This window comes from Corvus kubaryi, unplaced genomic scaffold (genome assembly GCF_017639235.1).
Source record: "Corvus kubaryi isolate FWS band 111438036 unplaced genomic scaffold, C.kubaryi_AGA036_p1.0 138, whole genome shotgun sequence".
NCBI lineage: Eukaryota > Metazoa > Chordata > Aves > Passeriformes > Corvidae > Corvus > Corvus kubaryi.
Genome location: NW_024580672.1, coordinates 7,977,539 through 7,990,374, shown reverse-complemented (window position 1 = coordinate 7,990,374; position 12,836 = coordinate 7,977,539). Strand labels below are relative to the sequence as shown.

At 39.6% G+C, this 12,836-nt stretch overlaps 1 protein-coding gene across 3 annotated transcripts in view; it reads left to right on the top strand.

Moving 5' to 3' along the window:
* Positions 1 to 12,191, top strand: part of PLCE1 (phospholipase C epsilon 1) — a 141,616-nt gene extending 129,425 nt beyond the window's left edge. For all 3 annotated transcript variants that reach the window (XM_042018973.1, XM_042018975.1, XM_042018972.1), the window contains 8 exons: positions 233 to 494; positions 1,397 to 1,515; positions 2,642 to 2,770; positions 3,518 to 3,727; positions 5,510 to 5,671; positions 5,830 to 6,048; positions 6,788 to 6,999; positions 8,208 to 12,191. In XM_042018973.1, the coding sequence (XP_041874907.1) occupies positions 233 to 494; positions 1,397 to 1,515; positions 2,642 to 2,770; positions 3,518 to 3,727; positions 5,510 to 5,671; positions 5,830 to 6,048; positions 6,788 to 6,967 (1,281 nt within the window). In that variant the 3' untranslated portion in view covers positions 6,968 to 6,999; positions 8,208 to 12,191. The remainder of the gene's footprint in view (positions 1 to 232; positions 495 to 1,396; positions 1,516 to 2,641; positions 2,771 to 3,517; positions 3,728 to 5,509; positions 5,672 to 5,829; positions 6,049 to 6,787; positions 7,000 to 8,207) is intronic.
* The last annotated feature ends 645 nt before the right edge of the window (positions 12,192 to 12,836 follow it).

The window sequence follows — 12,836 nt, the reverse complement described above, 5'->3', positions numbered from 1 at the left end:
TGTGTAGTGTATTTTTTCAGGGGAAAGATACCATAGAAGTAGTGTTGGGGGTGGAGGGTTGAGGAAGCTCTGCTTCTGAAGTTACTGCCCTGGCAATCACAAAAGTGAATGTTGTAATTAAATCAGCATGTTAACGAACTGTGCTTAGGGGTGTGCTGAGCAGTATTTAGCTCAGGATCATGACAGCATAGGGATTACTGCACTAATTGTTCTCTGTCCTCCTCGGCTTCAGATTGTGTCTGGCCAGAACGTTTGCCCCAGCAATAGCACGGGCAGCCCCTGTATCGAGATCGACGTGCTGGGGATGCCCCTGGACAGCTGCCACTTCCGCACGAAGCCCATCCACCGCAACACTCTGAACCCCATGTGGAACGAGCAGTTCCTTTTCCGGGTTCACTTTGAAGATTTGGTCTTTCTGCGGTTTGCGGTTGTTGAAAACAACAGCTCAGCTGTTACAGCTCAGAGAATCATTCCCCTAAAAGCGCTGAAGAGAGGTACAGTGTAGTTCCTGGTGGCACCCTGTACCAAAATGGTCCAGCAGATTCCTGGGCTGGGTCCTTCCAGAGGGAAATTTTTAATCAGCTGATTGCATTTTTCTAGAGGAGACAGGGAACAAATGCCAGACAGCATACCATGGCCTGGCAGTACAGGGCTGATCTAAGGCTCCCTGGGAGCTGGCCCCAGTGACTTGTAAAAAGTCTGATCCTGTGCTTTTGTGGAGGCAGGGGCGTGTTGTAAACACCTGCTCCAATTCTGGGGGTGCTCCTGAGATTATGTTCACCAGGAGACTGGCTGCTCCCTTAGGAGGCTTGGAGTGGTTCCACTCCTGCCTTGTTCTTTGCCCAAGAAACTGCTGTAACAGCTGATCACTGGGCAGAGGGGAATTGCACTTCTCGCAGCCATGGCTGGAGGGGAGTTGAAGGAAGGGTGGAAAAAAGTGAGAGAGAGATGAGGAAACATCACTAATTGTGTGACACCTGGGGGTGGGAGTTTCCATGTTGCCAGTAGCTCTTCTACATTTGCTTTGTGCCACTGTAACACCACACAATTATCTGGGTTGGTATATGAGGAGATCTGGCCATAGACATGCATTTTCCAGTAAGAATTTGACCTTGCTTCATTCATGTTCTGATATTTAGAAATCATTCATTTAGATATTTTAATGTATAACTATACTGAATGTTACAGCAAAACATAGGTTGCTCTATGAGCCACTTGGCAGCAGGATTGGTGTCACACTGTTGTACAGAGTGTGAACGCAGTGTTATTACAGTGCTTTAAATCCTACCCGTGTCGCAAAGTGTAGCTATAAATACAGCAAATTTGAGTTTTCCAGTTATGAGACTTGTGTCCTAGGATGTGGCAAAGTATTTACAGAAGGATTTTTCCTCTTTAGGCTACAGACATGTCCAGCTCCATAACCTACACAATGAAACATTGGAAATTTCCAGTTTGTTCATAAACAGTCGGAGAATGGAAGAAAGTCCCTCTGGAAACAATCTGCCTGCATCTATGGTAATTTAACTTTTGTTTGTGTGTGTGAATTACCTGTGTTCTTAGTTTAGTAACTACTATGATGTGAAGATCTCTAGAGCCAGAGTGTTCAAAGATGTTGGCCCTCAAACCTGCACATTCTTCAGACATACCCTGATGACTATCGTTTTCTTGGCTTTGGTGGAATTAAGGTTATCCCACCTGGCTTAAACGGTGGGAAGGTAAATCTTTCCAAAGTCTGGCTTCTCTGCTGTATTTAGGTATAGAACAAGAAATACACTCCTGACTGGGGGAGTGTGGATGAGCAGTGAGGTTCAGTGCTGCTTCGTGCATTCCTTTGTCCATGAATTGTAAGCAAAGCATTTGAGACCAAAAAAAGAAAGATGCGAATTACCAACAACTTTGAAATAATGAGAGTAAAATTGATTTCTGTTACAAGAAAAGATGAACTCTGTGGTTCTGTACATACATACAGATTTATGTATGTATGTGCACATATGTATACATACATACAGATATTTGTATATCTAAAAATATGTATGTATGCATGCATAGATGGATGTGATTTTTGTTTAAAAGCCCTTACTGTTAGATTACCTGAGTTACTTGTGTTTTGGCAACTTTAAACATGTATTTTATCATCTTACTGACTCCTAAAGTGTCATAAAACTTCCTGAGCTCCCATGTGTGCAGCAGATGTGTTGCAGATATTACCTCCTGTGAATACATACCAAACTTGTATCTTGGTGAATTACTGGGGCAGAAAGGAAGAACAAGTTGTTTGGAGGTTAAAACAAGGCAATACCTTTTCGTCCAGTAATCTGTGTGCTGAATCCAAATATCTGAGCTCAGCTAGCGTGGGGAATGAGTGATGGAGGTTGGCTCTTCGTCCAGTGGCAGTTTATATATTCCCACTGGAAAAATTCCCTTTTCTCTTCAGCTTTAAGGTAGGATGGAGGTTTTTGGAGGGTTTGTTGGGGGTTTTTAAATGCCTCAATCCATAGTGTAAGAAAGAGCCATGTATTAACTGAACAGCTTTTCTTTGTCAAGGCCCTTACAACTTGTTTGTACAGTTTCTGTTAAGCAACCTAGAAATAACGTGCCTGTGTGAAAACATCCAGTAACCTGTTGAATGTTGTCTGAACAGTTGTTTAGCCTGGGAGAACGGAAAGCTCCTGTGACTTACAAAGTGACAGTTCATGGAATTCCAGGCCCGGAGCCTTTCACTGTTTTCAATGTAAGTGCAGGGACCACGGCTGCACAGCTGCTCCATCAGGTGAGCTTCCTGCTGAATTGCAGACTCTTCATTGCAAGAATCCACACTAACATCGTTCTGGACTTCTGTCTCCCTGCACTTCTCACACGCAGGGTCCTTGTAGTTCATTCATCACAGCAAGGGGTGGTTAGAAATGCATTGCTGTGGAATTAATTACATTGCAAACACAGAGTATAATCAGTGGAATTTTCCCAATCTTGGCTTCAGAGAATGGGTTTATAATCTTAGAACATATTCCCTCTTAGTATTTTAATATTTGGGCATATGCAGATGAGAAGAACAATCTCTCTAGTTGATGGGGGCAGTGGGTTCTCCTTACAACAAGGGCAAACATTCCTGCACAATTCTTTGAACTGAAGCACTGTAGGAAGAGAGAGTAAAAGTTAGAGGGCTAAGTTCATGAGTAGAAAAACCAGTTAACTCAGCAGGGATTGTTATTCTAGCAGTGGGAAAAGACTGTACTGTCCTGGGATTATGAATAAATTTTCTGGCCAGCCAAAAAGGACCGAAATAAGCTTAAATAGTACTGCCTTGTCTGGAATAGTTGAACTGCTTGGCTGGGCTAAAGAGAACAGGACATTACCCCGGAGTGAAATATCTGAATAATAAATAGCACATCAGAAATCCTGCCTGCACTGTCAGAATAGTTACTGATTCTTAAAGCTTCCTTATTCATTCTCATTTATAACTACTAATTATGCAGTGTTTATATTTAGCATTCTAATTGTTGTGTGTTGTCTGTCTTAGCTCTTGGCTACCATAAAAGGCACCAAGTCATGCGCTGCAGACTATTTTCTGATGGAAGAGAAGAGTTTTATATCTAAAGAAAAGAGTGAATGCAGGAAACCACCATTCCAGAGAGTGATTGGTCCTGAAGAAGGGTTAGTGCAGCTTTTGAACAGTTGGTTCCCAGAAGAAGGATATGTTGGAAGAATTATCTTTAAAACCCAAGAGGAAGTAAGTCTGTTTTAGATAAATTATTATTTATAAAGGTAGCTAAAAATAGCTCTTAGGACCAGGAAACAAAAGCGTGTGCAGTATTTATTTCACTACTTGGTAAGTAATGTCAATGCTGTGTACATTATTTAAAAACAAACTTAACTCTTGAGTGAGCAACCACAGCTGGACTTTATACACCTATGTGACACCAACTGGACCTCCCTCAGCTCTAGTAGCAGCTGTGTGGTGTTTATTCATTATGGCTCAGTCACCAGCTCAGTGCCTCTGTTTTGAGTGACAGTTCTAATTTAATGCAAATCTAGATTATGCCATCATTGGAAATTAATATAAAGATAATAGTTAATACCAAAGGATCATAGATAACAGAACTCCAGACAACCACCATCAATTTAGATGGCAGCAACTTCTTATCTGTCTAGAAAGATTAGAAATAATTTTAATATTAAAGGATAAGTCTAAAAGCCTCAAAGGATGATTAAATTACCAATGATAGCCTAAAATAATGAAATAGGTGATTTCTTTTAATTTAAAGGTGGAACATGACTTCAATTTAAACTATGAGCAAAGCATCTACAGCTTAAAATATGCTAGTGCCCAGACTTGTGAGACAGAGACAAAAAAAGCAGGAGAAAGACACTTAATGATCCCATTTTCAGAGGCACTTTCTTTGGTCAGTTCAGCAAATAAAAATGCTTGCTTAGTACACAGATTTTACATACATAAATTACAGAGGTCCTCTAGTATACTTTAAACTGAAAAAAATGTATTTTTGCTTATTTTGACAGAACTTTTGATACAGCTTCAAATTTTGACAAATTGCTTTTATATTACGCAAGTCCACATTTTGGTTTCCTTTACATCTAATAATTGGAGCAAAAATGACAAGGTAGAAATTTGTTTATGGAAACAGTAGCCTGCTGAATTCCACTGACTGCAGCACTGCCTCTGTCAGTGTACACTGCCACACAGTCCTGCCAAGCCCCATTCCTTCAGAAAACGGGTTAAAATCTGTCTTAGCACACGTGACAATTATGCTGTAGTTCTGTCCTGTGATGTACCTCAAAGCATTATCCATAATTTTGAGCCTTTCTGCAGACAGCAGCACCTCAGATCCTGGAGCTGGCAATGAAGCTGCAAATCTGACTGGAAAACAAGGAGCAGGTCCAGTGGCAGGGTGCAATACACAGCACATATTTACCCCTTATGAATCCCAGCCGTGTTCCAAGGCGTTGGACAGGAATGCACTCCCTGAGAGAAGGCTCAGGGAGGAATTCTGTCTAAAGTCTGCAGTAGTCATTGAAGAGGGAGAGAGAAACAAGCAGCCTTCCTCTTGTTCCACATCACAGGAAAATGTTCACTCAGATTCTGGCTCTCTAAATTCTTTTGGCTTTAGTGCAGGGACAGGAAAGAAAATAACCCTTTCCACCATCTCCCATTGTACTGGCACCATTACATGACAAAATATCATTTTGTACACATAAGGAAAGGATTTAAGGGACCATTTTTGTGAAATATGGTGCTATGCAAACATCTCCATTCCTCACCTACTATGAAAGGTATTTCAGATACTGATTTTAGAAAATACGGGTATTTACTAGCATTATTATTATTTTTTATTAGCAATAGTGGCTTGTTAAAACTCTCTGATAATGTATTTAATGAAATGGAGCTGAGGCAACTGCACAGTCTCCAATTTCCACGTGGTAAAAACCTTTTGTGACCACCAGCTATTAGTTACCTCTCTGAAGTAAATGAATTTGTCTCTCATTTTCTCTGTAGAATTTAAATGAGAGAAACGTCTTTCAAGAAGCAAAGGAAGAAGCAGCCATCAGCTCTGAGGATGACAGTTTCTTTGTTCAGGTACATGATGTCTCCCCAGAGCAACCACGCACCGTGATCAAAGCTCCACGCCTCAGCACGGCTCAGGATGTCATACAGCAGGTAAGGGCACGTGCCCACCTTAACATGTGGGGTGGAAGTTGGTTTCAAACAAGCCAAGGTGGGGTTTGTTCTCAGCACTAGCTGAGGAATCAGTTTACCAACCTGAATCTGATGGAGTGCCTTCTTTTTTGGTGGTTTTTTTTTCTGCTTTTAAACAGACTCTCTGCAAAGCCAAATACTCCTACAGCATTTTGAGTAATCCAAACCCAAGTGATTATGTGCTCTTGGAAGAGGTGACAAAAGAACCAGCAAATAAAAAGTCTTCAACATCTAAACCATCTCAGAGGATTCTCTCTGATCAAGAGTGTGTGTTTCAGGCCCAAAGCAAGTGGAAGGGAGCAGGAAAATTTATCCTTAAGCTCAAAGAACAGGTTCAGGTAAAAGATGCAATACTTTGCTGTAGGTGTTATAGGTGGTGTGTGATTCAGCTTAATGGGAACCTGCTTTCGGTGGGAGGGAGACATGACTGGCATGAGGGCAGGTGGGCAGGACAGACTGACAGACTACAGCAAAAAGCAGATTCCTCTTTTCTCTGACCCCCTCTTACTTTTTCCTTTGCAAAACTGTATCAGTTACACTCAGCAACACAATTCCCTCACAGCCTGCAAATCCAGGACAGCCTTTGTCTGCTACCAGCTTTCTGTTTCTCAAAACCTTCTGGCTGAGCATGTTCCCCATCATAATAAAGGACCATTCAAATGGGCAGAACTTATAAGCTACTGGAATAAGGTCCCCTTTATTCCTGCCCAGTGAAAAAGTTGTTCTGTTGCTTTGTATCAGGCTTTAAAAAATGGCAGGAATGAAGTACGTGTCTACTGGGAGAAGGAGCTGTGTTCTTCTTTCCAGCAGACACCACCAATGCACAGCCGCTGTTGCTTTAAAGTAACTGTATTATAAACACAGATTACCAAATTTGCTAAACATATTTTAACAATGCGTAATTTTAAATTAATTTATTCAGAACAATCAGAAGGATGTGCCTGGATGAAAGCACAGCCATACTAAATTCCTAAAGGGAGGCCTGCTTAGCAATATGTTAGGTGTTTTCATATTCTTTTGGTATTTCACAGTGAACAAGTAGCTGTTAAACCACCTCTATGATCTTAATTCTTCCAGGCAGCACGAGATGACAAGAGAAAAGGCATCTCCTTCACCAGTGAACTGAAGAAGTTGACCAAGTCGAGTAAGCAGTACCGGGGCTTCGTGTCGCCCTCGCTGCAGGTGCTGTCGGACAGTCCCCAGGGCAGGGACGAGAGAGCCGCGTGCGCCCTGGCCTTCAGTGACATCATGGAGTAGTGCTGGCTGCTGCCTCGGCAAGGCCTGCCCAGGTACGAGACACCAGCTCGAGCACTGAGCAGGCATTCACAGAGCATTCCTGTCTCCAAGCTGTAGCTGATTAAACCAAGTGAGACACAAGCACTGGCAGAATGATCCATAAAAGCCTCATAGACTGGTGCGCACAGGCACAATGACATCAGGAAGGTCTCCAATCCTTTATTATGGAATTTGCTCCAGTGAATCAAAATGGTGGAGTTTCATCCACTTTCTCTGTCCATTTAATCCAAAATGTTGCATCCTGGTTGATTTTGCGGTATGCATTTTTATCTACAATTGTGCTTAATTAGTGAAGTTCTGTTACTCTTTTGCTCTGAGCCATGGCAAATGGAAGTGAGCAGTAGAGCTTTTACTATTTTTTGTTACATCCAGATAATAAAATCATCAGGATTGGTTATCTCTTTTTTAGCTAGAACAAGTTTATAGTGTTAATTTCTGTCTGTGGACATCTTGCCAGAACTGTTTAAACATTTACACTTATCCTTTCTGTATCTCTTCAATTTTTTCCATCTTGCTTGACTTCAAACAACTGAAATACACAACAAAGACTGTCCCATTTATATGGAGACAGTAAGTGCCACTTGCCCAGCCATGTACACTAACCAGACACTTGCACAGTGCTACTACGGCACTGCGACAGCAGCTGGGAAGTTGCAGCTCATTATAAATGAAGAAATCTTTTTCAGTGTTGATAATCCCACCTCACATACAGCCAATTTAAGATTATATTTTTTTTTCTGTATACATCTAATTATTAAAGCATTATTTGACATGCACTGTAATGCTGCTGCTAAGCCATTAAATTACCAGAATTCAAGCACCGTTTTCATTTGCAAGGTATTTCAAATAGGAAGGGATGAATTTGATACCTTATTTCTAGGCTGCTATAAACCCCCTAATGCATTAAAACAATCTGAATTCAAGGAAAGCAAAGTAAATTACAGGAAGATCACAGTCACTTTCCTTCTTCTGCATTTGGTTGGTTTTTTGTTTTGTTGGGGTTTTGGTTTGGTTTGGGGTTTTTTTGTAAGTTGGTTGGTTGGTTGGCTGGTTTTTGGGGTTTTTTTTTGTTTGGGGTTTTTGGGGGTATTTTGGGTTTTTTTGTTTGTTTTTTTGGTTTGTTTTTGTTTTGCTTTGTTTTTTTTTCTTTTTTAATTGTGAAACTCAAACCTGGAATTTACATCACTGAATCCTTCTGCAGTGCCTTTGAAGAATCCTGCTGTGGACTGAACTGGTCAGCAATTGTGTGCCCTGTGCTACAGATGCTTAATCCAGGCAATGCTGCTGGATTAACATCCAGAATCTGGGAATCCTAAATGGGATACTGTGGATTGGAAAGATGCCTGTCAGCTCTTGGAAGATTCTTCTCTTCCTGTATCTTTGCATCTGCAGACTCTCCATAGGCGGATGGAGAAGTTTTCTTGGACTGTATGTTGTAAACAAACACGTGTCATCACCCTCCCCTTTTTAAACAAAAGATAATTTTAGCTCATTGCCTCTAAAGAATCTGAAGGCAGAGAACCAGAGTGTTCTTTTATGTGTATTATATTAAAATAACGCACTTTTACCTGAAGATCATTGTTAAACACTGTGTTAAGTGATTGTAAAGAGATTTAAATATACTGTAACTTCCTTCATATGTCTGTTTTAACTTTGGTGAATATACACAAAACACTCGAAATTATTTATGGTTTATCTACATTAACAAAATAATGTACAATAGCTGAATACACCTTACTGGTAGTGAGACTTTGACAAGGAACAACATTTCCTTCTTATAAATTTTAGTTTTCCAGGCTTGTGTTTAAAGAAAGAATATTTATTATCATGTTCCAAAGTACATGCCATTGTATAGTATATTTATCATATACTACTTTTTAGAAAATGCAAACTTTTTATCTTTCTCTGGATTTAGAGGAAAAAAATGTTTGAACGTTTCTGGTTGTTTCTTTTCAGCACAAGGTGTTTAATATCCAGTACTGACCAAATCCAAAATAATGCATTGATAAGTGTGATTAATGTTTCAATATTTTGAATTCAAACCACATTTTTGCATATAGCCAGGAACTGTCTTTTTACTTGTCTGTTAAACCCAGAGAGTATAAAGAACTTTACACTATAACTCTTGACAATTCTGTTTACATAGAAACACTGTTGTGAAGTTTTATGTGTGCTGAATTCATCTTTTGTTATCTAAGTTAGTTGTGGTAATCTCTTTTTTTTTCCCTCCATGGGAGTTACTGATGTGTTTAGTTATTTAAAACAATCCATTACAGGGGCACAAATTGAACAGCTGCTACAATCAGCCATCCCTTTGATCTCCCACAAGAAATGTGTCTGTGGGGAACAAATTGCTCCGTACATGTTCTGTTTCAGTACAGCAAACCCTAAACAGAGGAATGAAGTTACAGGCAGTAGTCTCATGACAGCTAATGGCCCCCCATGAATAAGAAAATGAACTAAAAGAAAGCAAAGTTATTAACTGGCATATAAACAGATAGAATCTGCATTCTGTCACCAGAAGTGATGAAGTCTTTCTCTATACACTACAGAAAATGCCTATAAAGTAGCCATTACCAAAGCAAAAAAGTGCCCTCTTGAGGTCACTTCCAGCTTTCAGAAAAAATAACCACAGACATACAAAAAAGTCTGATTTCTGAGTGGCAGTTCCTCACTGAGTCCATGCACTTCCCACTGCTCATCTTTCACAAAAGTAAAGTTTTGAACTTATGTACCAAAACAGCATTTTGCAAATCAGCAACATGACCCAGCTAAGTCCCCAACCAGCTCAGCATTTCCAACAGTAGCAGCTGCTGTGAGAGATGTGTGCTCCCTCCCTGCCCTGCCCAAGGAAAGACTGATCCCAAGTAAAGTGTTAAAAGTGACAACTTACCCATAGTTTTATAGGCATAGTTTGCTTTGGAATACTTTGGAATTACTGGGAAATACTTACATCAACCTGCTGCACAATTCAACTAATGCAATCATTTTTTTTTAATGTTAGCTTCATTCTCTCTGTTATTTTAACACAATAGCAGTTTGGTATCACTGACAATTTTTCCCTTTTGGTGTTTTTATGGCATTTTAGAAACAACTCTTAATTTCCTGTAGTTTGCCCTTATCTGTTTAGCTTTTTTTTTTTTGGTGGTGGAGTTTTTTGGTGTGGTTTTTTGGGTTTGGGGGGGGGGGGGGTTTTAATCTCTAGCAGCTCTGAAAATTCTAAACATCACCTGTAGTGTCACAGTAGGCTGGAGGATACCCTTGCTAATTAATTGGATTCAATGTCGGTCTTATGTCCATGTTGTCATCCACTAGTGCTTTTCTGTCACCCAGATATAAAACCAAAAAAACCAATCATGGGAAGTCAAAGGGGACATCAGTAGTCATGTCACATTGTGTACCACAGGCCTAACACCAGCCTGAAGTCTGGTGGCCATTTAAAGTCAGCAGTTTTGTACTATTTCTGCTAACACAATTTTTCTAGCTGTGGGAATAGCTTATTACTACAAGTATCTTCATCAAGCACAATCAAAACCTCCTTTTACTGCTGTTTATCACAGTGAAAGAAAACAGCAAAATATTTGGCTTTTTATTTAAAAAACCCTAACTGTAGATATATAGACAGCTGGAACTGTGTAAGGCTAAGTAACCTGTGCCAGGATTTTTAACTTAAGTATTGGTAAATACCCAGGTAAACTTGTCTTGGTGAAACATGATACACTTTGGGGTGAATTTGGAAAAGAATTGCAGTGCCCTTCCTTTTGCTGGTTCCAAGTAGTGGAAATACACCACCACTTGAAGCATTAAACAGCAAGGGGGGGTTGTTAACTTTTGTGAAAGCCCAGTTAAAGGGCTTTCATGTGCTAAGTTATTACGCTAATAGGAAAGTTTATTCTGTTTAGCCACGGATTTTATTGCTGCAGGAATCTCTCCACACATTCCTATGACAAAACTGACAAAAAATCTTTGTCCTTTTCCATGCTTTTGGCTAAGTATGGACATCAATTAGGAAAATACATTCATTTTTACATTACAAACTATTTACAGGAAGCAGCTTCCAGGATAAAGTTTGAAAGAAAGGAATGTGAATAATCAACATCTTCCAGAAACAGGCAGTCTCCGAGCAGTAGCAGGCCTTGCACTGCACACTTTACAGGTGGAAATCTCTTGCTTCTCATGCTCCATTGCCTATTGGCAAAACCACAGAAGTATTTTATTCTGTACTATTTAAAAACTGCTACTTTTCTACTAATTTCCTACCTTTTCCCTGTGCAGCACGTGCTGCTCACAGTGGTGTGCCTCTATGGGCCAGAAGCTGGGCAGTCGCAGTTCCTGTGTGCGTGCAGAGCTGCTCCACATGTAGGAACTGGAGCACTCCAGGAGCTGCTTCCTCTACCGCCCAAAGGGCTTCCTGTTTCTATCTTACTGACCCCAGATTAGAGCAGTCAGAACACTACAAAATACTATCTCAGTTTTAATTTTTTTAAGCCTAGTGACTTTTTTCTCGCTACAAATATTACTAGGTGAGGTGTCTGAATAGCCACTTTTAGAAAGGTGTCTGCTTCTAGGATTCACAGGCTTTCAAGAATTAAACATCTAAACACAGCAATATCCAAATATTTCAAGAACACTTTCTCTTACATTCATAGTTTATTTTCAAAAGGAGAAGACCTTGCTGGTAGCTTTACAGGCTAAATCTGCAGCTTCTGAAACTCAACTGTCTGTTCTGCTCTTCAAATGCTTCAATTAACATCTGGTTTTTAATCACTGTCTGTTACTATTCCACTATAAAACTCAGTTTACTTTTAGGGTAGCCCACTAAATGTACCAATGGTGGCAATTTTTCCTATCTGTGATAAATATTTTGTAACTTAAAATAGTGATAGACATTTGGCAGAGTTAGCAAATTAAACACAAAAATAGACAGCAGTAAATAGATTTTGCTCCAGTAGATGTATAGGCTCTTTCAGAATTTGTACAGTTGTCTTCCTCTGTCTCTTCAAGCATGTCAAAATATTCTGACAATGCAACATCACTACGTGCCAGTCTTTATATGTTTGGAAACTATGTAAAATGAACGATTTTAAAAGTGACTTTTCCACCTGGACTGTTTTCTCTTTGCTGACTTGAAGAATAAACTTGTATTTGTATATGTTGTAAAAAAATAAATGGTTTAAGATGTTGACTCTTTGCTTTTGCCTTCCTGAACTGACAGTGGTGTTGACAAATGGCCCCCTTGGAATTTTGCAGAATTTAAATCACATCTGTATTTGCAAACACTTAACAACTAAAGAACTACTCAAAAACTATGGGAATGACAGCCCAAGCAGACAGAAACACATGTATAACCACCAGGATTATGTATGCAGTTTTGCAGTCTACATAGTGAAATAGGTATTTTCTAATCCCTTAATACACAGTTGTCTGTTCTAAAAATGTTTGTAAATTTATGTTTAGTTATTTGGAAGTTGGTGAACCAGTGTGATTAATATTAAAAACGTGTATTAAAAGAGAAATAAATTGCAAAACTATCAAAGAACCATAAATCAGGATAAAGGACTAAATACCCTAGAGAAAAAAAGATATTTTTTGACTTACAGGAAAGCTTTGCAAAACTTATACAGGTACCATTATCACATCTTAGATTAGGCACTACAGACATGGATTAGCTGTCAGCCAGCTACATTCCACTGTACAGTGGAATTCACATAGAGACAGTACTCACCTTTAAATTATTTCATATGTTTCACCTGCTCTTCGCAAAGCCAACATGCAGCTGAAAATGGATTCGAAAACAATCAGACAATAAATAATATTTGGGGAATGTGGA